Below are 24,689 nucleotides of genomic sequence, written 5' to 3'. Positions count from 1 at the left end.
CTCCTCCTCGGCTTCGGTATACGGGCGGAAGCTCCTACAGTACCGGGGACAGAGTCCCGACAGTTTGGTGTCTAAAAGGTCGCGCGCATTGCGCCACGCCGCCCAATCAAAAGCGGCCTCGAAAAAGTAATCCCGCAGAAACGACCCCGCCTCTCCAGCCCCCCTGCGGATCAACCCGGAAAAAAAAAAAAAATCTCCAGGCAGCTTCGCCAATTGGAAGAACCCAGGCGATCACGCATGACCAATCAGAATTGCAGATGTCGATTCAAGTTGGCCAATAAGAAAGCTAAAAGGCGAGGTCCGGGTGTCTGTTGCTGGGTAGAGAAGTTGAAGGATTCAGAGAAGAGGGCCAGGGGGTCCCTGTATATTCCTTGGTTTGGGGAAGCCATTTGTTTACTAAAGAGAAAGACAATTGCTAGTAGGCTTTCAAGTTGCAACGGCTTCCCTCCTGGCTTTTTTTTTTTCCTCTCAAGAAGCTGCGGCACGTATAGGTAATAAGGAAGAAAGACCAGCAAGGAAGCCCTAAGACCACAGCGCGATCGGAAGCCAGACGGGAGTAAGGGTGGTGACGGGGTGGGAGGGGCGTATGGGAAGGAAGCTCCCGGCGGCTGCGCAGAGCCCGAGGCTGGAAGTACGGGAAGGAGGGCGCGCACACCCCTCCGTGCTACGAGGCACTTGAACCGTAGCCAGTCTTCCCAGTCTCCGGCTCCGGTGCGGCTGCGCGGTGAAACCACTGGCGGCGATTGGCTCAGGGGTGAGAGGGGGCGGGAGGTAAGGGGAGGGAAGTCCGTCGTCCTCGGCGCGCGCCCACCCGCCCGCGACAGGGTAACCGAGGGGGCTGTAAGGGAAGCAGTTCCCCGCTGCGTTGTTTTGCGCCCCGTGAGCCCAAAGGGGGAGGGGAGCAGAAGGAAGAAACAAACACTACGAAGCGGAGGCTGCGCGCGGCCTTCGCTGCCTGCGTGCGTACGTGCGTGCGCTCGCTCGCGCGGGCTCAGTGCTGGCGCGTGAGGCGGAGGCGGGCGGCGGCGGCGCCTGCGCGGTCGGGCTCGGTCGACGGTTCGCAGGGGAGGAGGCGGCGGGAGGCGGAGGAGGCGGCGGCGATGGAGGTGAAGCGGCTGAAAGTGACCGAGCTGCGGTCGGAGCTGCAGCGGCGGGGCCTGGACTCGCGCGGCCTCAAGGTGGATCTGGCGCAGCGGCTGCAGGAGGCGCTGGACGCCGAGATGCTCGAGGACGAGGCCGGCGGTGGCGGGGCCGGGCCCGGCGGGGCCTGCAAGGCGGAGCCTCGGCCTGTGGCCGCGTCGGGCGGTGGCCCGGGCGGGGACGAGGAGGACGACGAAGAAGAAGAGGAGGAGGACGAGGAGGCGCTGCTTGAGGACGAGGACGAAGAGCCACCCCCTGCCCAGGCCTCGGGCCAGGCCGCGCAGCCGCCGCCGGAGCCCCCGGAGGCGGCAGCCATGGAGGCCGCGGCCGAGCCTGATGCTTCCGAGAAGCCGGCGGAGGAGGCCACGGCCGGGTCAGGTGGGGTAAATGGTGGCGAAGAGCAGGGCACCGGCAAGGGGGAGGAAGACGAGCCGGAGGAGCGGAGCGGGGACGAGACGCCGGGATCCGAGGCGCCGGGTGACAAGGCCGCAGAGGAACAGGGTGAGGAGCTGGCAGCGGAGCCCGGCTCCAAACTGCCCCCGACGCAGCACCCAGCCGTGCACCGCGGGGTCCGATTCCTTGTTCTCACTTGCCTGAAAGCGCAAGATTCCCGTCGCCTTTTGGTGGGACTCCCCGGGGGAGGTGGCTTTCATTCTCTACCTACCTTTCTGGGGGGGTTGGCTGCCTCTTGTGGCCCCGCTCTCTGCAGGAGGGAGGTTCCTGCCTAACTTGATTCCTTGGTGGTAGTGGATGGAAGTGAGCGATTTTGCATGCGAACTGCTTGTGAGCTACCTGTGGAGCAGTCTCCCGCGGTACTGGTTATCTTTTCCTAAAGCGGGAATGCGCTGAGAAATTGGGCGATTACACGGACAGCCAGACCGGACTATTGGAGGCTTTGGCCTCTGGGTTACCTGACTATTGACATTTCTGCTTTAAAAATATTAAGCAATAAGCTAAGTTCGCCAGAGTTCGCTCCTTGCCGTTGCTGGGGCTTGAGCCACGCAGTAAATCTGGAAATCTAACCTTGCTCCTGCTCTAGCAGCCTGTGGTGTGAGGGTGTGGAGTTTAATAGTTAACTAGTGAAGAGAAGGACTTAATCTAGTGCATTTAGAACTAGCCAACCTCTTGGTAGAGGTTTTATCTTGCCTGAATTCTTACGATTAAATTTTAATCTTCCCACTGAGTCGGTGAATAGGCAAATTTGTGGATTTGCTGTACACTTGGTGAGCCTTTTACATTTTAGGTCCCTGACTTCCTGAACTGAAATGATTGAGGTGTTAGTGGCTCCATTTGAGTAACCTCGGAAGAGAATGTGTAGAGTCGCCCCAGGGAGTTAGTGACCTTTCTCTTTTCTTTTGAAGTGGTTGGATGGTTAGAGCTGATCCATACCTGTCTGTCAGAGTAGGCAGGAAAACTAGAGCTGCTTCCAAGTCTTACTATGAAGTGGGTTGCCTTAGTTTTTATAACAGATTTTTTTAAAGCTGCTATTAGTAATCATGGTATAATTGGAACCCATTCTAAGACAGTCACATGCAACTTCCAGATTGTTTGTTCTATGTCCTGGAACAAAAATCCCATTACATAACCTTTGACTTAACGTGTATCCCAAATAGCAGATAAAAAAGGTTGAAAGAGGACTACTTTAAAGAAATTATTATTAAAAATCTTTGTGTTGCAAATTACCAAAGCCTAAGGAAAAATTCCAGGTTTTTTTTTTCCTTTTGCAGAGAGTGTTGCTAAATATATGACAACACCTTTCTGCCCCAAATTATGTGCAGTAAAGGTGCAGTATTATTTATGGGTCTCTTGTGACTTAATGGTTTGCTCTTGGCAACTTTCATTAAAAACCCATGATACAAATACAGCTGTATATATGCACCTGAGTCTGTTTGCTGTGTAAGTAAAAGCTGTGAATGGCTGTGCATTCTAACGTAGAAAGGCAAACTCTTGAAAACACACACACACACACACACACACACAATGAGGCATCTGTGCATTAAGCTGTGGAAGAGTGTTGGAAAATGTGTATTGTGTCTGGCATACATCGAAATCTGACAATCAAGAGTCAAAATTAAATTAACCTGTGAAGTTTTTTAAAGACTTAGGGGATTTTTAAAGATGTCATATTGGTGGGAAAATCTGCAAGTTTGACCTGATTTAAGCAGATAAATTTAGAATGCAAAAATTGTCCAATTTTTATCTACTGCTTGACTGTAATTAGCCCATAATGTCCGTCTTTTCTTTTTTCTAAAATAAAATGCCAGCCAATGACAGGAAGATGATCTTTAGAAATAAAATGTTCTGTGGATGCAGTGGGAATAACCTGGCTGTTCTGATTAGACACTCAGCTCCCCCTTCAGTTGCTATTGGTTCTGAACTTATTCTACATTCCAGTATGAAAACTGCTGATTTTCTTTCCCTCCTTTTTGTAGGAGATGACCAAGATAGTGAAAAGTCAAAACCAGCAGGCTCAGATGGTGAGCGGCGGGGGGTAAAGAGACAGCGGGATGAGAAGGATGAACATGGCCGAGCTTACTATGAATTCCGAGAGGAGGCTTACCACAGCCGGTGAGGGAAACAGTCCCTTTCATTGAAAGGAGTGTTTGCTCTGATTTTGGTATACCTGATGTTGATTGGAGAGTTTGGAAAGAGGGGTGGATTAAAGATGGAATAGGGTTTTATAGGCATAAGTTTTAGGTTGAATCTGCTCTGAAATCTCCTGTTGCTGTTTTCTCATTTGTTGAAAGAAGCTAGAATTTTGTATTCACTGATAGTTTGAAACATTTTACAGACACCCCTCAAAGAAGAGGGCTTTGGATACACTGTATTTGCTTTTCTCTCATACCTACAGCTCAAAGTCTCCGCCACCCCCTGAAGAAGAGGCAAAAGATGAGGCGGAGGATCAGACTCTTGTGAACCTGGACACGTGTATGTATAAGGCAGATAAGATAGGTTAGGGTTTTCAACCAATCGAATGTGATTTGGGATATTAAAATTTCATGGCCCACAATTTTTAAGAGATTTAGCAATGGGAGACTTTGTATCCATTCTTGACCACTAGGTATATTTGTGTTCTGGTGGTGGCTTTCAAGGTTTGAGCTTTGGAATAAACAGATTGCTTCTTTCTAACAGATACCTCGGATCTCCATTTTCAAGTGAGCAAAGACCGCTATGGAGGGCAGCCGCTTTTCTCAGAGAAGTTCCCCACGCTTTGGTCTGGGGCAAGGAGTACTTACGGCGTGACAAAGGGGAAAGTCTGCTTTGAGGCCAAGGTAGTGTATGCAGTTCATCAAGACCAGTCATTCATTAAATTATTCATTAAACTACTATGTATTGGGTTCCTGCCCACCAGAATTTTATTAATGCAGTAAAAGACACCATGTTTTAATGATAATCTTAGCTCCAGTAACCAAGAAATTGACCCTTGTGGTTTTGGTTTAAGTTCATTGACAGCTGTTATTCTGATGTTGAGTCGTGATAGTTGTTTTTAGTTTATGTAAAGGTCTTCTCTTTCTAACTCCAACTTTGTTCCTGAGTTGGTCAGAGTATCTGAGAGTTCCTTTTCTGACTTGGCCAGGTAACCCAGAATCTCCCAATGAAAGAAGGCTGCACAGAGGTTTCTCTCCTTCGAGTTGGATGGTCTGTTGATTTTTCCCATCCACAGCTTGGTAATGTCATTTTTAACTTAATCATTTGTGTTTGCTGCCACATTACTTACTCCATGGGGAGTTTGGGTGTAGGTAACTAATTTGTTCACTGTTCTAGGTGAGGATGAATTCTCTTATGGTTTCGATGGACGAGGACTCAAGGCAGAGAATGGGCAGTTTGAAGAATTTGGCCAGACTTTCGGGGAGAATGATGTCATTGGCTGCTTTGCTGTAAGTGCGCCTAAAAGTTGTGGATTCATAGCAAGAAGTGCATAGAGGGTCCTGGGAATTCAATTTGCTTCCTTTTTTTTTTCCTTTTTTTTTTTCCCCCCCAAGTAGGCTCCGTGTTAGGCGGGAGCCTACTTCCTTTGCTTGTTGTCAAATTTCTGAAAGCAGGTAACGTCTGGAAATTATCAATGAGTTTGGTTGGTGCTTGAACTCATGACTGTGAGATCAAGACCTGAGCTGAGTCAGGTGCTCAACCCACTCAACCACCCAGGCGCCCCTCAGTTTGCTTCCTGTCAGCTCCTGTCTTTTGTGCATTTGATGCATTGTTTGCCTAGTTGTGTTCAGCAGTCTAAGTTTAAAAAAACATTAAATTGTAAGATTTAATCAGTCTCAAACCCTGTAAGGTCCTAAATGCTCTTGTTTGTTGTCATTGTAGAATTTTGAGACTGAAGAAGTAGAACTTTCCTTTTCCAAGAACGGAGAAGACCTAGGTGTGGCATTCCGGATCAACAAGGAATCCCTGGCAGAACGGGCCCTCCTACCCCATGTCCTCTGCAAAAATTGTGTTGTAGAATTAAACTTCGGTCAGAAGGAGGAGCCCTTCTTCCCACCACCAGAAGAGTTTGTGTTCATTCATGCTGTGCCTGTTGAGGAACGTGTGCGCACTGCAGTCCCTCCCAAGACCATAGAGGAGTGTGAGGTATGCCAGACAACACGCAAGGACCTCGTTAGTGCTTGTGCTTTGGGATGGTTGGTCTTAAGGCTTTTTTTTAAGGTTGCTTCTTAGAGCTTTGCTGAACTGGGGCAGGTGATGATGTTCTTAAATCAGGCTTTGTAAACATGATCCTCCTTTAGTTTTCATGGTATTCCTGGTTCTGTTTACCTCCAGGTGATTCTGATGGTAGGACTGCCTGGATCTGGAAAGACCCAGTGGGCGCTGAAATACGCAAAAGAAAACCCCGAGAAAAGATACAACGTCCTGGGAGCTGAGACTGTGCTGAATCAAATGAGGGTGAGTCGCTGGGGGAGGTGAGCTGTGGTGTTTGCTTTGGAGGTTCCAAGAAATGCCTGTAGCCTTTTCCAGGTGGAGTCGGGTCTTTTAAGTATCTGAGAACAAGGGTCCCACAAATAGAGAAATGAATTCTCAATACATGTTTAAAGTAGGGTTGTTGTTTTTTTTTCTTTGCTGTGTTGTTAGATTTCTGAAAGTAGGTGAAATCTGGACTATATCCAGATCAAGACTGGAAATGACTCTTAGAAAATGGACAATATACATTGACAGCATTGAGGAATAGGAGTGAACTGCTGTGATAGCTTTGGTGGCATTTAAAGAGGTGGCCTTTACTGGTGACTCTTGGGTTTTAACTTACTGCATAACTTCTTGAGTTTCTCATCACTTCCTCTCAAACTCACCAGATGAAGGGGCTTGAGGAGCCAGAAATGGACCCCAAAAGCAGAGACCTTTTAGTTCAGCAAGCCTCCCAGTGCCTTAGTAAGCTGGTCCAGATTGCTTCCCGGACAAAGAGGAACTTCATTCTTGATCAGGTATTGTTCAAACATTGGGAAAAAAAAAAAAACCCAAACCTGGGACACCTGGCTGGCTTAGTCGGTGGAGTGTGCAACTCTTGATCTTGGGGTTGTATGTTCAAGCCCCATGTTGGGTGTAGAGATTACTTAAAGAAAGAAGGAAAGAAAGAAAGAAATTTAATTTTACAGAAGGTCCAAAGATGAAAAATTATCTGGTAAAAATTGCTTACGGTCCCAAGTGGGATGCATATGTAGAGGGAGACTGAATTAATGATCAGAACCAGGTTACTTAATTATGACCAAGTGGTTATATTGTGGTCCTAATGTTTTTTGAACTCAGAGATGCCTTTTAGTCTTTTTACCAGAGAGTGTATGGACCCAGACTATAAAACATGTAATAGAGGTAATGGGAAACGCTTGATTGGATTCCTGGCTCCACCACTTGCTAGGTTTGTGACTTTGGACAAGTCTTGGTCTCTGAGTCTCAATTTTTCTGATGTGCAAAACAGGATGATATGTTAGGTAGAGTTTGAAGAATTAGAGGAAATTGTGTCTATAAGACCCCTAATCTCTTGCTTCACTTGTAAAAGATGCTCAGTAAGCGTTTTGGGTGCATATGAGTGGTAATTTTTATTCCTAAAACATCTGTTATCCTTCCTGTCCCTAGTGTAATGTGTACAACTCTGGCCAACGGCGGAAGCTGTTGCTGTTCAAGACTTTCTCTCGGAAAGTGGTGGTGGTTGTTCCTAATGAGGAAGATTGGAAGAAGAGGCTGGAGTTGAGGAAGGAGGTGGAGGGAGATGATGTGCCTGAGTCTATAATGCTGGAGATGAAAGGTGGGCTAACATGATACAAGTTAGGGAGCCTGTCCTTGGTCAGTGCACACCTTTCCAGGGCCTCTTAGCATCTGGAGTGCTTCTCCACATCTAAAAAGTAAATTTGGGGGCGCCGGGCTCACTCAGTCAGTAGAGCACGTGACTCTTGATCTCAGTGTCATGAGTTCAAGCCCCAGGTTGGGCATAGAGCTTACTTTAAAAAAAAAAAAAAAAAGTAAATCTGCAGAGTAAATTAATGGGTATGAGCACTTGTAGGTAAATGAATGAGAAGAGTGACTGGAGGGGCAGTAACTCCTTGACTCATTCCAGAGAAGATACAAAAAGGGAGGTAGTGATAGACCACAGGGTGATTAAAACTCAAAGCAGAGGCTTTGCTGAGTCAGTTATTCATTTGGTAAAAGCTTCAAGGATGTTTACTGTTTGTCCAGTACTATTCTAGGCATAGGGAATAGCCAGTGAAATGAGGCTTTGCCTTCATTGAATTTATGTTCTAGAGGGGGGAGGTTATTATGGTTCAAATGAAACTATGCTGTTTGGAGTGAACGGTCTCATCAGTATATCTTGCTTTCTAGTATCACATTAGGCTTGTTCTTTTGTTTTGGTTTTTGGTATGTGCCGGAAAGTTTTAATGCAATACAAAGCCTTACAGCATTGTCTCCATCTTGATTGATTGCACTTCCAATTGTTCCCTTCAGAGTGTGATTTTTTTTCCCCCCTCACTGTGTTCACCTTCTGGCATCCCATACCTGTCTTACCAACTACTGGCTCTTTGAATTATGATAATGCCCAGGCATGGGAGCTGATGACACATCTAAGAGCTGGATTCCCCAGGTTAACTCAGAATGAACTCTGCCAGTCCATAACTGATATTCAGGCACTTGGAGGAATTTAGTTCAGTTTTGTAAAACTGAGGGTTAACTGGACTCATCTAGAATCAAGAGAGCCCCATTGAGCTGAATTGCATTGAGACCCAGCCTCTGAACTTGATGTCTAGAGACTGGCATTATAACGTGCTGGCCCATTGTGCACAGGTGGTAAATGAGCTCCCTTGTGTTCTTGTTTCCTGTTCTCCTGATCTTGGTTTGGGTCAGTTTCTCATGGAATCTCTTTTAAAAGTGTATTTCTCAGCGTCTAATCTAATCAACACCAAAACTTTCTCAGTTATTTTTAGCCTCTGGCTACCTGCATCTGTCCTGAGAAGAAACTTTAACCCAATTCACTGTTAATTTATTATGGATCACTTGAGAACTTGTAAATCTACTTTGCAGATAGCCCTTTGCCTGGGGCTGTGACCATTTAGGGAAAAACTTTTGGTAAGGGAAGTGCAGTGTTCATTTAAACGTGAGTGAGTCTGAACCCAGCACCTTTGTGCGCCTTGGTAGATGAGGCTTAGAATATCCCATTCTTCCCATGGTGGGCTTTTCCCAGTGAGATCTTGCACATACGTGCGCTTCTCAGGTCTCACAAGCTTCTTTCTTCCTCTCACAGCCAACTTCTCTCTGCCTGAAAAATGCGACTATATGGATGAGGTGACGTACGGGGAGCTGGAGAAGGAGGAAGCTCAGCCCATTGTCACTAAGTACAAGGAGGAGGCGAGGAAGCTGCTGCCCCCCTCCGAGAAGCGGACGAACCGCCGAAACAACCGCAACAAGCGCAACCGGCAGAACCGGAGCCGAGGCCAAGGCTACGGTGAGTCCCGGGGCCGTGCCGACCCCCAGCCCCAGTGTGCGGTCGGCGCCTCGGGGTGGTGTCGGTGCTCTGCACTGCAGGGTCCGCAGCCGGTCAGAGGCAATAAGGAAGTACCTTCTTTACGGAGCTCGTTCTTCCTGTGTCCTTCACCCCCCACCTTCTTAACGCTTTTCCCGGAAGCCTTCCTTCAGCGAAAGGTAGTTCTTTTGCAGCAGAGATGTTTGTTTCCCTGAACAGCCATGCTTGAGCCCCTCCTCTGTCTGGTTTTCATTTTGACATACGAGCGCCCCGCTTTGTCTCCTCCTCACTGTTGCGGTACAGCCTAAGGACCTGTGCCGTGAAGTTGGACTCTCAACTTAAGGTTTCTTACTGCTTCGTTGGGTCAACGCGGCTTTGTAGACCAGAAAGTGAATGCATTGTTCAGTAACTTGGGGGGGTTACAAAGTAAGTTAGGCTAGTAGTGGAATTAATTTCCCTCCTGAATGTCTTGTTTGTCAGTGAAACCCCCCCCAAGTGTGCATTCACTGCCCTTTAAAAATGTTTGTGTGTGCGTGTGTGTGTAAGTCAACAACACTTTCGAGTGCCTGCTGTGTGCTAGGCGCTGGGAATACCTACTTCCTCCCCTAGCCGAGCTTAGTATTTAGGCTTTGTTTCACTGATATAAAATAATGGGTCCGGGTTGCAGGATATCTGGGGTCCCCTTCCAAGACTGAAAGTTTGTGATTCTATGAATGGCAGTTTTTACTCCTGCTTCTAACTCTGCCATGTATCCTTTTGCCATCTGAAATGTTTTGCAGGAATTGGGGAGCTTCAAAAGCAAGGTGGCTTGGTTTTCTTGTGTCTCTATTCCTCTGCCCTCCCCCTTCAGACTCTTTAAAAAGCTCCTGGCTGGGGCTTTAATTACCATTGTGTGAGCCTGACAGAAGCAGGCTTCCTATTCCCCCAGAATTGCCTTTGGCTCCGACTTTTTGATTTCCACTCAGACCTGGAGCCAGGACCCCATGCCAGCGGTCTGAGCGCGCTCTCCATTTCTCTTCCAGTGGGCGGGCAGCGCCGAGGCTACGACAACCGGGCCTACGGGCAGCAGTACTGGGGGCAGTCTGGAAACAGAGGGGTGAGTGCAGCTCTCCTTCTGCTCCTCCCTCTGGGTCGTGATGGCCATTCCTATTGGCTTGGGGGAGCAGAGTGGTTTGGGCTGTTTTCTCAGGGCTTAGGGTTTTGCCCATTTATTGTGTTCCTCTGGAAGAATGTATTCTGGGAAGATTAAGCCTGTTGATAATATCAAGCTATGATGTGTGTCTCATTTAAAATGGGATAGCAGTGGATCGTGAGGCTGACAACCCATAAATCTTTGCTCCTCCTTTCTCAGGGTTACCGTAATTTCTACGATCGATACAGGGGAGATTATGATCGATTCTACGGGCGAGATTATGAGTACAACAGATACAGAGACTATTACAGACAGTACAATCGGGATGTGAGTATCCTCTGGGGAGAGAGAGGGGGTGGCAGGACTAGAGGGATGAGTGTCATGCCTCTCTGTCCTCGGCCAGCTGTGGCTCCGAGTGATGGGGTTTCCCCTCTCTTCTAGTGGCAGAATTACTACTACCACCACCCCCAGGACAGAGACCGATACTACAGGAACTACTACGGTTACCAAGGGTATCGGTGAAGCCCCTGTCATTCTCGCCTGTCAGCCATTAAAGCTGAATCTCTAGGGGTGCCAGGCACCCCCCAAAACACAACCAAGGAAAACAGGGGCTGTTCGGGTGGGGCTGAGCTGCCGGGGAGGGGTGGTGGGGGGGAGGGTGCGCAAGCAGGGGCAGGGGAGGGGGGAGGAGGAAACAACAAAACTGTACATTTTTTTTAAAAGTTTGTTGAAAAGAATATTGTCTTATTCTATAAAACATTTCAAACCTAGTTAGATATTTGTAATCAAAAACATTTGCGCAGAAAGCAGCACTTAGGGCTGCCTGTCCTGTATCCTGCAGTTGGACAGGAAAAGAACTGAAAATGTCACCCTTCTGACATTCTAAGGCAGCTGGACTGGCAGCCAAGGAAGGGAGAGTGATGAGGCGGTGTGGAGAGGGTGGGCACGCATGTGAGGGCACTCTCTCCAGAGCAGGCAGGAGTGGGGACAGAGGGAGAGCTTGTGAATGGGGCAGTGAAAATAAACGATTGGCTCTTATCAATCACTTGCACCAACTAACCGTTTGTATTTTCTTTACCGACCTTTCCCTCTTGGGATATCTGGTCTGGTGGGCTGGGAGGCCAAAGTGTCCCTATCTCCACTCTGCCGCGCCTCGTGCTGTTTGGCTGAGGCGCGGAGACTTCCAGTTGGGTGGTTCTGTTATATAGGATTCCCAGGCCAAGGAGGCACGGGGACTGTTCCTGATTGCAGAGCAGAATAGCTTGCACCCTCTGGGTACCCGGTAACAGATTTCCACAGAACCTTGGGGGAGAACGGCATTGCCGCCCTCAGCCTGAAGACTGTGGTTTGCCAGTCTCTACTCTCTGTCTTCCAAGCTCGAGACAGGCGGGGAAGTCTCTGAAATCATCTCTGTTAGAGTATCCTCTTCTAGTGCGAGAGAAGGAACGTTTCTCAGGGTTTCAGCTCACACAGAAACGAGGCAGGATTCTTTTCGCTGCAGCAGGCTATGTATATAGGTGAATCCTGTGGTGTGGGCTGCCGGCCCCGGTGCTGAGAATAGCAACTATTTTATACAGTGTGGAGGGCACAAGCCCTGCTGGCTTTTTTGATACACAGGGAGAGAGTGGATAGGAGAGGGGAGGGGGAGGGGGGTGGGGGGGCGGGAGGCAGCTCAGTGGGGCTGCCGAAACTGGGGAAGAGCAAGAATGTGAGCGTGTGTCCCGTGTGCATGAGAAGGGAGCACCCCCTCCCGACTTCTTGAAACAGGATTCCTCGAGGGGTGCTGTCCCTGCGTGTCCCCAGAGAGGCCTCGAGCCAAGAGACTTCAGTTGGGATAGTTTTTGTTTGTAACTTTACCAACACCCTCCCAGTTCTTGACAAACAGCTTCAGGTGGCTGGGCTCAGGAATTCGGGGGGGGGGGGTATGGGAATGCTCTTTCAGTACCCCGCTTCAGTTATGTAAGTCATCTTCCTGCTCAGCGCTGTGTCAGCCGAGAGCTTACTCCGCAAACACCACCGGACTGCAGTGCTTCCGAGTGGGGGCACCCTGGCTCGGGCTGCCTGCCGAGGCTTCACTTCTGTTTCCTCACCTGGGCACTTTCCGGGTTAACATTTTGTGCTGAGATTTGACCTCCCTCTCCCTCTGCCATCATTCCCTCCGTGCAGCCCTTCTCTAGGCACGCAGCCCACACCCCGGTCCCCCAGTCACCCCTGCCCCATACACCCTTCTGCCCGGCGAGCACCCGCGCCCCCGAGGCTGGCAAGGGGGTGCTGGTAGGAAGGAAGTCAGCTTGCTCCTAATGATGTCCTTTCTGTTGGCGCCTGCTTCTTTGTGGTGCCGTCAGGGGTCCGCGTGTGGCAGTGGGTGAAGTGATTGCATGAACTTTGCTGTAATCCACTAACTTCTTACTAAGGGAGTTTGAGAAAGCTTTGCTCGTACTGTCAGGCGAGGAGGTAAAAACTGGAGCCCAGAGAAATTCCCACAGGGCAAGATTTTGTGACGATAGAAAATGGAATTTGAGGCAGAAGTTGCCATCTCTTTTTCAAATGTTCCATCCTCCAGCGAATAGCATCTTTTTTATAGTCTCTAGTCTCTGACGTGGTTTGTGGATGCTACGCCCTCAGGGCCAGGGGGACAAAGCTCAAGCTGTTTGGAGGTCTTGGGGGGGGGTGGAGGGCTAGAGGAGGGACTTGCTGTTAATTTTTGACACCAGAAAGTCATCTTAAAAAAAAACAAAAAAAAACCTGTTTTCCTGATGGAGAGTGAAACTGCCACATCCTTGTTGGTTTAACCCAAGAGATCACTTACAACAACAGTAGATGTCTGGGTTTTGTTTCTGTCTGTCTTTTTATTGTGAAAAAACAATGTTAAGGGGGGGTGGGAATGTGGATTACCAGGAGGGATCCCTAGCCTTGTTTTCCTTAGAAGACTTGTTTAGTGTTTTATCAGACGTCTGTTGTAGTTGTTGTAGATGGAAACGCACACCACATGGAGCCTGTAAATGTTTTTGCACAACCTGTAAAGCATTCTTGGAAGTGGCCAGTAAAAAAGGGTTTTACCGTTTAAAAAAAAAAAATGTAACTGTGTCATTGTTTACATCTGTAACTTTTCCCTCCCCTGTTCTCATTACATTCTGGCGAAAATGTAGGCACAGTAGCTTCCAGTTTTAGAATAAATAACCGTTTGGATTGAATTCACCCTATCTCCTGTGGCTGCACTGACTGGGGCGGAGTGTGTCCTCTGGGGGGATTGACTCATTTTTGATGCTCCTTCCTCAAGTTGTACTGGGTCCAGCCAACGATGGCTTTCCTCTTGCATGGCTACTATTCCCTTCCTGTTCAACGATTCACTTGGGAGCCAGCCATGCCTTCGCTTGAGGGCTGTTAGCTCCCTTAGTGCCTGCTTATGCTGGGCGCTTGAGCCATTGGAGTAGAAGAAAATAAATTCTAAGTCACGACCTCTCTGTATTTGGCCTATACTAAAACCAGTTGGATGCTTAAAGCTAAATGTAAGGTTCCATTCTGGGGCCAAATAAGTTTATTAATGAGTCGTTACGACTTAGGAGGAAAAGCCTTACTCCACGGAAGATATTTGTTGGGGGTTATTTCATAGTACATTTGGAGAATGAGAAGGTAACTTTAATTAACAAAAGCACTCTTGCGTTGTTAGCACTGAACTGATCCTAATTGTAATTTCTAATAAATGGTCAGGGACTTACTAAGGCTGAGATGCCACAGGTTCACAACCAGTGTTTTGAAAGAGTAGTGATAGAACAGATGCAGATCCTGCTCCGAGTCCTCCCTCCGTGTGGGACACAGATTCAGACCCCAGGGGCTCACAGCTTTGTATACAGTGAAGGCTATCCTTGATTTCAGTGTTTGCACATTCTCTGGGGTATTTAAAGTCCGTTCTTGAGCTAATTAATCATTTTTAAGGTTAATGCCTGGTCTCTGGTAACCTTTTTTTTTTTTTTTAAGGTTTTTTATTTGTCTTGGGGGGGGCATGTACAAGTGGAGGGTCGGGGGGACAGAGAGAGAAGCAGACCCTCTGCTGAGCGGGGAGCCCGATGCAGAACTGGATCCCAGGACCCTGAGATCATGACCTGAGCTGAAGGCAGGTGCTTAAGCGACTGAGCCACCCCGGCGCCCATCTGGTAACCTCTTAAAGCCCCCTTTGTCCCCAAACAGGGCTGCCAATTTGATGAGTACGAAAATTGTGCAGAAAAATTGAGCAGAGGCTTAAAAAACAAAACAACACCTAATATCAAGATTACATTTATTGAGCACTTCTGTTCTGGCTTTTTACCAAGTCCGAGCTGATGTGGAAATTTTCAACTTACTCTCCTGGAATTTGCCCAACACTGTGATGCAGTAGAAAAAGAGAGAGGTTCTTGTGTCTGCTCTGCATTGCTTGCTATTTAAGCATATATAGTACAATCATTCATTCAATATTTGAGTGCCAGCTATGTGCCAGACACTTTCAGGATGCAGGGATTAAAACAGATTTGATCCTTGGGGCTCCTGGGTGGCTCGGTTGATTTCAGCTCAGGTCATGATCTCCTGATGAGACTCGAGCCCTCCTTGCCCTTATCCCCACCCCGGCGCTTATCGGGGCATCTTCTTGGCATTGTCTCCCTCTGTACCTCCCCCGCAATAAATAAATCAGTCTTTAAAAGAATAAAGAAGAGACTTGATCCTTTCAGGAGTTTTCATGAAACACCAAGAAGGAAGTCATGGGGACTGCTGAACAGAATGGGGGTAGGTGCCCACCTCAGGAGGGCAACCAGGTTACTTTCCCTGTTTCTTCATCTCTAGGATGAGGTAATGAGATGACCTTCAGGACCTGTTAGGGCTCAGAAATTCATCAACAGCTGGAAAGGCGCTGTTCCTGAAAGTGCCCCAAGTTCGTTGGGTACCCCTGGACCTGTGGAGACATCCATAGGAGACTAAGTTCAATTCCCGGAGAATGACTTTCATTCCTTTGGTTTCCTCTCTGCATTCCCCTCCCCTTGCTGTCTCCTGTGTAAAGGTGTGGGGAAGCTGGGGGTGATGGCTATCCCTAATACCTCCTGTTACTGCAGGGTGGCTCCTCCCACCCCCACCCCCCAAAGTGTATCCCCTTTTTTTTTTTCCCCAAGATTTTATTTATTTGACAGAGCATAAGCAGAGGGAGCAGGAGAGGGAGAGGCTCCCTCAACAAGGAGCTGGCCGTGGGTCTCCGTCCCAGGACTCTGCATGATCTGAGCTGAAGGCAGACACTTAACTGAATCACTCAGGCGCCCTCTCCCAAAGTGTATCCTGACACAAAACAGGAGCTGGCTTAGGCTTCCCCAGGGAAGGATATATCCCTGAATTTGGGGGATGTGGATAATGCATGAGGAGCAGACACACTGGGACTGTTACCTTCCCTGCCTTGGCCCTGGTCCCACCTCCATATGTTCACCCTTGGAAGGAAAAGGCTTCTAGAAAAGCATGCCGGGCTTAAAACCTCCGCCAAGTTTGAGTCTGGGAGGCGCTCGTGAGACATTAAGCCTTGGTTTTGGCATCTGGCCAGATGGCAAGCTGGGATCACTAGGAAGGTTGGTAGGCACACTAGGGGCGGGGACGTTGCTTCTGGCGGATGTGACAGAGTGGGCCTGAGGAAGAAATGGGAACACCGCAAGCCCTACCAGGAAACCCAAACTGAAACAATTTCGGGCTCATCCAACTCCTAGGGAGCCCAGGAGGCGACCGAGGAATGGCGCCGAGCACCGGCCGCACACTTCTGTTTACACCCCAAAGGGAGCCTCCACTTGGCAAGCTGTAGAACCTAGATTCCCACGCAAGATCCACGCGACCAGCGCCTGCTACGCTGTGCTTGCGAGGGTCCTCTTGTCCCATCTTTGCTTATAGCCACCCGTGTGCCTTCACCTGGATCGGGGGGACGTCGACTTTAAGACTCCGGGGTGGGTAGGAATGGGCATCGAGTTGGCAAGAGCCGGGGCAGCCATTTTGAGACCAGATGAGCACAGAAGGGACCATATTGAGAACTCTTGCTGCCTGGGGCCGCCATTTTAAGTATGGGCCTAGCTCAGAAGCCCTGTACGTGAAACCCAGTGACGGGGGGCTGCCATATTGGCGCGGGTCCCATGGCGGTGGCCATCTTGGAAAAGGGGCCCGCTGTGGGCGCGGCCATCTTAGAAGTAAAACCGGCCCCCTTCGCAGGAACTGGAGCCGAGCTCCTCCCCTCCGTTCCAGAGTTGCTGCGATCTGCGATTGCCCTCGGAATCACTCCCTCGATCTACCCCGTTCGGTCTGTTTTCGTTTTCACTTGTGTGCAGTGCTTGCGCGCGCGCGTGTGCGTGCGTGTGTTAGTGTTCTCCGTAGCCTCTGAGTCTTTTGTAACTTAATTCTTCCACTTGAGACGCTGTCTCGCGCCCGCCGTCCCCCCCCCCCCCGCCCATCCCGGCGATCTCCGATCCTAGACAAGTCTAACCTGATTTGACTGGCCCTATTCCTGGGGTACGGCAAGCCTTTCACCTGCCGCACACATTCCCAGGTCTACAGACTGATGATCCTCTCCCCAAGAACGCTAACACAGGAGCTGTCCTCTGAGACTCTGGATGACTTTATTCTTCAAATGGCTTTACCCTTCTCATAGCTCCAGGTGAGACTGAGAGCAAGCACCCGGCCCATCCCTCTCTCCATTGTCTTGAGCGGGTCACAGAGAGAAGCCGGCAGGACGCTGGCAGAGTCTGAACGGCCCTCCTGGGGATGGAGCTAAGGGGGCCCTGGGTCAGGGGGTAGTTGGGGTACGCCGCAGTGGGCGAGGAAATGGGGTCCACAGATCCGTGACGGAGAGCTTTGTGCTTCAGATAACCTCATAGGGTCGGACAAGGGCTAGGGATGGGATGCAGGGACCCTCAGGGGCTCACGACAGTTACTGACCTAAGGAAGGGCCTAGGAGAGGGAAAGGTGAAGAGCTTGTGCCGAGGGACAGGGCAACTTAGAGGAGGGCACAGAAGAACTTCTTCTCCCGGAAGGGGTTCTCCGAAGTGGGCACAGGGGTGATGAGGGGATCCTCACAGGCGTGGGCATCACAGTAAGTCATCAAGTCGGCTGCTGCCTTGGACACCTGGGGCACAGCCAGGAGGGGAATTGTTAGCAAGATCCCCTGAGAGGGACTGCAGCCTCCCTCCCCAAATGGGTTCTCTTTTGCCATCTCTTGGGCTTCTTAAAACAGTATTCTCGTCCCTCATCCCCCAGATTGGCCTGGGGACAGCTGTCCTTACAGAGCCAGAGACTCCTCCCCTGATCGCAGGGAGTCCAGGAAAGAAAACATCTCCTAACCTGACATTTGGGGACCTACTGCACAACTGGGGCAACTAATGGGACCCAGGGTCCGCCCACCTTTATCCGGCACAAGCTGGCTTCAATCTTAAGCTGTTCCACCATTTTGCGGGCTTGCCCAATACTCATAGTGCTGTTCACAGGGGTCTCCCCTTTCATCCTGGAGAAAAGAGAGGGATACCTTAGAGCATGATGTGGGGGGTGAGGGGCTGCATAATCTCATCTGAAGACACCCCCCCCCCGTCCGTGTTCCTTTTTCATCAGTCTTTACAAGACTGGGGTCATGTGCCCCAATATTTTGTTCCTTTTATCCTCATCCTCCAGTGGCCTTTCCCATCCCTGTCTTCCTGGGCTAAAGAAATGGAGAGGGTTGGATGAAATGCCTTCCAAACTCCCACACGGCCTGGGCCACAGATCATTAGACATAAAACCGATTTAAGGCTTTTCAGCCCTTCCAGCCATGTGTGTTCCCAGCTCTGAAAGCCTGAACCAGAAAAAGCCCCGCCCTGATGAGGACACATAATCTCCCCCACCGCCCCCTTGAGCCCCAGGGGGAGAAAAGCAGGATGTTCCCTACTCACCTGAGGCCACAGGCAGCGGCAGCCCTGGGGAGTAGTCAGTGGGGTGCACAAAACCTGCCTGAGATGGGTGCCCCACTTTGCAGGGAGTTGCAGCTGGAAGTATCTGCTGCAGCAGCAGAAGCAGCTAATACAAAGAAGTCCACTGGGGAGGTCAGGTCAGAGGTCTGTCGAGGGCTGGTCCCAGTTGCTGCAGCTCAGGCACTGCCCAGACGCTGGTACCTGAAGGATGAAGGATGCTAGAAGGAGCTGCTCAGATCCTGGAGCATACCAACTGCCCGGCCAGTGGGGGAGCCTGGCTGCTGACTGCAGCCCCTACGCACACCCCCACTGTGAACTGTCTCCCTAGCTGCCCTTCCCCCATTGCAGGCATTCCGAATCTGGACTAGGACGGGGCTGGAAGGAGCTGAGGCCCAGGCCGACTCCCCCCTCCCCTTAAATGGGGTGGTCTGGACCTGTGACATCGCCTGCAGTGGAGTCTGTACTGGCTGCGGGGGACCCTGCTCATTTGAAAATCTGACATCAGCTGGGCAGTCGCCCCCCTCCTCCCTCCTCCCTCTGCTCTGACATAGCCCGTAGTACCTGAGTCTTCTTTTTTCTTTCCCAGGGACCCTCCATTCCCTGTATCCAGGAAAATGTGATGAGCTACAGGTACCAGCTTCTAGATCACCAACCACTTCATGTTCTAGCCACAAGTGACTCGAGTGGAAGATCCAGGGGCAACAAAGTACGTCAGGAAGATGCCTAAAGAACAAGGAGAAGAAGCTGCAGGAAAAGAGGTGTGCAGATACCAGATCAAAGAATCGGACAAAGAAGAGGTAGGGGGCACTGTGGGGAAAGTTATTGGGTGTTTCTTGAAATAGATGAGCTTCCAGGGTGGGTTTTGGGAGTGTGGGTATTGGTTTGAGAGATTACATCCCAGGCCTGCAGGGTCGTGCTTGGTACTGTGTGGAATGCGAAGATGTACACAATATTAACCTTACCCTCCGAGGGATCTTATTTGGGGTGAAGAGTCGTATACAAAATAGAAGGTACCGTCTGCCAAGATCTCGTGTACATAACGCGCTGCGGGTATTCCGAGGGAGAGTCCAGTTGGGGTCAGAGGAGGTCGATGACATTCTAAATGCTGGAGACAAAAAACGGAGCTGAAATGCTATCACTCTTGTGATAGGGGCCGGCCAGTCAGCCGGCCAGCAGGGCTCTCTGCCTTGGACGCCTACAGGTCCAAGGAGCTGTGGGCGATAAAAATCAGCGCCTGCTGAATATCCGCCCCTCTCCCCCTTTGCGGGGGTTTAAATGGCTGGTGGTGAAGGTGTGGGTGGAGGGCCGGGATTGCGACCTCGAAGGGCGGGCTGAGGGGGATGCTGCTGACTCATAGCGTGCCCTGGGGCATATCCTGAGGCCTGGAGGGAGGCGCCTGCCCTCTTGGGTCTGGGAATCGGACCGCGGGGAGGGACCATACGCAGCGCGCGTGGTGGGAAACCCGCCGCCCGGCAGGCCCCGCCCCTTGCGCCCGGCCCCGCCCTGGAATGAGGTCCCGCCCCCTCAATCACAAAGGCGGCCGGCGGAAGTGGGCGGGGCTTCCCCGGGAGACGGAAGTCCCTTGTCGCCGTTGCCCCAGCAGCCTGCGAGCTGGTGAGTCTGCAGGATCGCGGCGGCCGGCGAGCTGGTTTCCGTGCTGGCGCGGTTAGGTGGGGGCTTCGGGCGCCGCGCCCACCGCCAGCCGGAGGGGGTGCTGGCGGGGAGCGGCCGTTGGCTGCAGGACGCCCTGCCTAGCGTGGGCCGCGGCCCTGTCGGGGAGAGGGCACAACTCTGGGCGTAGAGGAGAAAGTCGGGAGGCAGCAGCGACCGCGCTTAGGCTGCTGGCTTTGAGTGCGGCTGTACGACCCTAGGCAAGTCGCGCATTCTCTGGGGGCAGCCACCTCGCGGTGTGGACTCGGCGTCATCATGTGTGTAAAAGCCTTTTAAGGTGCTCATCCTCTGTATGTTATATATTGTTATGAATGAGTATGAACGTGGCCTGTCCCAGAAATCAGGTGTCCAGGAGACAAATTCAGCTGAGGTGTTGGGGCAGTCGGGCCAAAGGAAGCACAGTGAAGGAAAAGGGAAGGGATAATTGGTTGAGAAACGTAATCACCTGGAGAAAAGCCCTATGAAACAAAGACTTTGCTGTGTTCTGCCATCTCTGGTTCCTCAAACCCAGTCCAGTAAGCTTGTCCTTTTTGTCCCCACCTCCCCTGGGAAAAGAGCCATTCTCTCCCCCTCTCTCTCTTTTTCCAGGAACCACCAGCTGCTTCATCCCATGGCCAGGGGTGGCGTCCAGGTGGCAGAGCAGCTAGGAACTCAAGGCCTGAACCTGGGGCCAGACACTCTGCGCTCCCTGCCATGGTCAATGACCCACCAGTACCTGCCTTACTGTGGGCCCAGGAGGTGGGCCAGGTCTTGGCAGGTCGTGCCCGCAAGCTGCTGCTGCAGTTTGGGGTGCTGTTCTGTACCATCCTCCTTCTGCTCTGGGTGTCTGTCTTCCTCTATGGCTCCTTCTACTATTCCTACATGCCCACAGTCAGCCACCTCAGCCCCGTGCATTTCTACTACAGGTGAGAGTGGTCTTCTACCGAAGTAGAGGAATTCTTTGAGAAAATTGCTGTTAGGGCCCTTAGAGTTTATTTACATAGGAGAAAATTTGAGCCCACTGTGTTTATATGACTTCTTACCTTTCACAGCCAAGGCTGAGGAAGCTCTGGGTCAGTAGGGCTCTAAGGTCCTAGTTCTACCTCTGGTTACTGAAATACGTTAAAAAGAAGAAAAAAAATCCCCTTTTAGACTGTCACTGTGAGGATCAATTCTGTTTGGATTGGGTCAGATCGATCTCAGGGCCACTGTAGACCTCTTAACCAACCAGATCCCTTGAGTCATCTCAGAACTAACTTGGCCTTCAGTAGAGAAGGTATTAGGAAAGCAGCAAGTTGCCTTGTACATTACTTTCTCCCACTCCCGATAATCCCGCACATTAGAGATTATGGAAACACAAGGTGACAGGGAACATCAAGTCCTAGAGTCCTGCTTCTTACCTGGGGCCCAGGTCTCCTGATTTTACAGACCTTGCCAAATTCTCTCCCCTTCTCTTAACAGTGGCCATAGGATCGATCAAGAGATGCTGATAGGGGCATTCTTATCAATGGTCCAAAGTCATTTGTTTCCCTGTCTTGAGTCCCTGATCATGAACTCTACTTTCTAAGAGCTGCTTAAACTTTTAGGAGGTATGATCTCATGAAAACTTTGGCCTTTCTGCTGTAAAAACATGTATGCACAGGGACACCTGTCTGGCTCGGTTGGTAGGGCACGTGACTCTGACTCTTGATCTCAGGGTTGTGAATTCAAGCCCCATGTTGGATGTAGAGCTTACATGAAAAAAAAGTTACACGTACACACACACATACATATAAATGCATGCCCATGTGTAATTTTGCTTACACGTTGAGGTTTGTGAGCCTCTTAAAGACCATCTGTGCGGGCACCTGGGTGGCTCAGTCAGCTAAGTGTCTGCCTTTGGCTCAGGTCATGATCCTGGAGTCTCAGGATCCAGCCCCATGTCAAGCTCTGCACTCAGCAGGGAGCCTGATTCTCCCTTTCCCTCTCACTCACTCTCTCTCAAATAAATAAAATCTTTAAAGGAAAAAAAAAAAAGTCCATCTGTGGATCCCTCGGGAGGAATTTTCTCAAATTAGGCACCAGAACAGAAGTAGTCAGAATCTGGGGATAGGACCCAGGAATCTGGTGGGGTTTTTTTTGTTTTGTTTTTTTGTGGTTTTTTTTGAGAGAGAGAGAGATTGAGAGTGTGCACGCACACCGGTGAGTAGGTGGCCGGGGTGGGAGGCAGAGGGAGAGGGAGAAAGATCCCAAGCAGACTCCACCCCCAGTGGGGAGCCCAACACAGGGCTTGATCTGAGGACCCTGAGATTATGACCTGAGCCGAAATCAAGAGTTGGACACTTAACCGACTGAGCCACCCAGGCACCCCCCGGAGTCTGCTTTTTTATCAAATTCCCCAAGTGAGTCTTGAGAAACACTTCATTCTGAAACTATTCAACTAAGTGTTCATTGAGTCCCGTGTAAGAATTTCCGCTCTCACGAGAGGAAATAAGCTGAAGTAGCAAGAAGAGAATGAAAGAATCGTTCAGGTATCTTGAATCTCCTGGCTGCATTTCTTTTCCAGGGATGGGGGACAAGAGGGAGCCCTAGGGGGCCAAGGAGGTGTACGGACAGGTAAGGCAGACTCGATAACTTAGTGGAGTATCATCCCCATTCTCATCTAGGACTGACTGTGATTCCTCCACCTCCTTACTGTGCTCCTTCCCTGTTGCCAATGTCTCGCTGGCTAAGGGTGGACGTGATCGGGTGAGTATGGGAGCTGAAGAGAGGTTTCATTAGAGCTTTGAAGACTTGAGATCGGAGGGATTGAGAAAGACCTGGCGAGCAGGGATTGAGTAATAGAGACTCAGAGGAAAGTTCTCAAGGAAAGGGAGGTTAAAGAAAAATTAAAGTCCGAGCCGTGTGGATTATTCTTTTCCTGCCGAAGATGTTAGCAATGCCCTTCTCCCGATTGTTTCAGGCAGGCCGTATCTACTCGATGAGATGTGTTTTAGACCTCAGTGAACCTAAATTAACCAGTCAGCTATTTCGCCGGATGAGGTTGGACTCCACCCAAGAGTTTTGAAAGCCTGTGTGTGAAATTATGAAGCTCTTGACAAATGTGTGTGATCTGCCATTACAAAGGGTACTGTGCCAGGAGATGGGCCGGATGCCAGTAGGACTTCCACGAACCCGGAAGCTCTGGGAAGTGCAGGATGGCGGGTGCATCTGTTTGTAATGGGCAAGCTGGTGGAGGCTCTGAGAGGGGAGGAGGATCCCGGCATGCTTCAAAGGGCCGTTGGAGCATCCACGTCATTGTTGAGTTGTTAGTCAGCAGCCTAATTCGTAGTAATCAGCAGTCACACGTACTAAGAATTTTTAAAGCATCTGAAACGTATTTTTTAAAAGTGGTTCATGGGAGGACACTGCCTGCCACAGGATAGACCTCAGTGGTCACTCCGAAGGGAGGAGTGTAGGTTGTAGCATCTGGGGGCCTCTGAGATTGGTGTTCAGACTGGCGTTGTTCGGCAGTACGAATAGCCTGCTCTGTGTCCTTTGACCTCTTCCTTTGACCAGGACATAGCCATACACCGTCAAGAAGACGTACCAGGTCCCATGAGTTGGGTCCCAAATGGATGTAGTGACGTGGAAGGTTGGATCTTGTAAGGCAGAGATTGGTCGTTTTGTTTTACTTAGTTATTTGAGGTGTGGGGAGCAGAGGGAGGGAGGGAGAATCTTAAGCAGGCTCCACACCCAGTTCAGGGCCCGATGAGGGGCCTCGATCTCACCACCCTGAGATCGTGACCTGAGCTGAAATTAAGAGTCAGACGCTCATCCAACCGAGCCACCCATGGGCGCCGAGATTCATCATTTTAATCCAGCTATTCAGAAAAGGAGTTTGGAGGTGATTACAGAATCTTCTGTGAAGACGTTGATTGGATGTGCTTTTGTGGCTAAAAAAAAATAATAGACTATGCTAAGAGGGAGCGCGAAACAAAGCCACAGCACGTCTGCCCCTGAAGTGGGGCGTGTGGTTGTGTGGCGGCCTGTTGCGAGATCCTAACGGTGGTTCAGGGAGCCTAAAACAACTGGCTGTGAAGCTGCGGGGTGAAGAAGGAAGGGAAAGGTGAAGGGTGGGGGGACTCCGGTCAGGGTAGTCTCTGATAATTAAAGCAGGTTGACCATTTTCTCCATCTACAGTGAACATTTAGGAAGGAAGGAATAGAGGAAGTCATGTGTCTATTTTATGTGTAACACTTCGCTGGAAGTAGAAGATGGGGTCCTGGTTTCAAGGAGCTCACAGGATGGATAGAGAAATCTATACGCTGCATTAAGCAGCAAAGTGTAAGGCGCAGCTTCTGCATTTCTGAAGAATTTGAGGGATCAGTGTGAGACTGTGGAGATGGCGAGGCTCGAAGTGGACCTTGTAAGGAAGGGCGGACGTTGTATGGGAATGGGGGAACAGAACGAGAATCTGCCCATCAGATGTGAACACAGGCATGGAGTCATTCACAAGATTCTGGTGGTCGAGTCCGTGGATCCCGTTGGAGGAGATGATGTTTGTTTAGACAGAATTACTAGTTGAAAAACTTATATAAAACAGCTTTATTCAGAGAAAACTCACATACTATACAATTCACCCGTTTAAAATGTATAGTTCAGTCGTTTTTAGTGTATTCAGAGTTGAGCAGCCAGACCCCCAGTTAATTTTAGAACATTTTCATCAGCCCAAAAAGAAACGCCTACCCATTTGCCGGCAGTCACTCCCCATTTTCCTCCAACCCACCCAGAGAACTACCTATTAAAATGTTTCAGGGGTGCCTGGGTGACTCAGTTAAGCATCTGACTCTTGATTTCAGCCCAGGTCATGACCCTGAGATCAAGCCCCGTATCAGGCTCCATGCTGGGCGTGGAGCCTGCTTAAGATTCTCCC

General features: G+C 50.1%; 3 protein-coding genes across 6 annotated transcripts in view; 2 read left to right on the top strand and 1 right to left on the bottom strand.

The window, feature by feature from the left end:
- Positions 1–1,058: 1,058 nt before the first annotated feature.
- On the top strand, positions 1,059–11,272 carry HNRNPUL2 (heterogeneous nuclear ribonucleoprotein U like 2). The gene is made up of 14 exons (XM_008707570.2): positions 1,059–1,641; positions 3,573–3,708; positions 3,992–4,068; positions 4,273–4,412; positions 4,718–4,808; positions 4,906–5,018; positions 5,452–5,715; positions 5,905–6,027; positions 6,432–6,560; positions 7,210–7,378; positions 8,867–9,067; positions 10,108–10,181; positions 10,437–10,544; positions 10,659–11,272. The coding sequence occupies exons 1-14, from the start codon at positions 1,101–1,103 to the stop codon at positions 10,737–10,739; spliced, it is 2,247 nt and encodes a 748-aa protein (XP_008705792.2). The 5' UTR covers positions 1,059–1,100; the 3' UTR covers positions 10,740–11,272.
- Positions 11,273–16,808: 5,536 nt separating this feature from the next.
- On the bottom strand, positions 16,809–18,841 carry GNG3 (G protein subunit gamma 3). Its single transcript, XM_008707516.2, has 4 exons — positions 18,707–18,841; positions 18,128–18,346; positions 17,607–17,706; positions 16,809–17,331 (listed from the first exon to the last, which is right to left on the bottom strand). The coding sequence occupies exons 3-4, from the start codon at positions 17,703–17,705 to the stop codon at positions 17,203–17,205; spliced, it is 228 nt and encodes a 75-aa protein (XP_008705738.1). The 5' UTR covers position 17,706; positions 18,128–18,346; positions 18,707–18,841; the 3' UTR covers positions 16,809–17,202.
- The window catches only part of BSCL2 (BSCL2 lipid droplet biogenesis associated, seipin), a 9,688-nt gene continuing 3,802 nt past the window's right edge, over positions 18,804–24,689 (top strand). For 2 of the 4 annotated variants that reach the window (XM_008707518.2, XM_008707517.2), the window contains exons 1-3: positions 18,804–18,942; positions 20,405–20,721; positions 22,441–22,522. In XM_008707518.2, the coding sequence (XP_008705740.1) occupies positions 18,865–18,942; positions 20,405–20,721; positions 22,441–22,522 (477 nt within the window). In that variant the 5' untranslated portion in view covers positions 18,804–18,864. The other 2 variants (XM_040639247.1, XM_008707519.2) reach the window with 2 other exon arrangements.

This window comes from Ursus maritimus, unplaced genomic scaffold (assembly GCF_017311325.1).
Source record: "Ursus maritimus isolate PB19 unplaced genomic scaffold, ASM1731132v1 scaffold_23, whole genome shotgun sequence".
NCBI classification, from domain to species: domain Eukaryota; kingdom Metazoa; phylum Chordata; class Mammalia; order Carnivora; family Ursidae; genus Ursus; species Ursus maritimus.
Note: the sequence above shows the minus strand (reverse complement) of the source record. Positions and strands in the feature narration are given on the sequence as shown.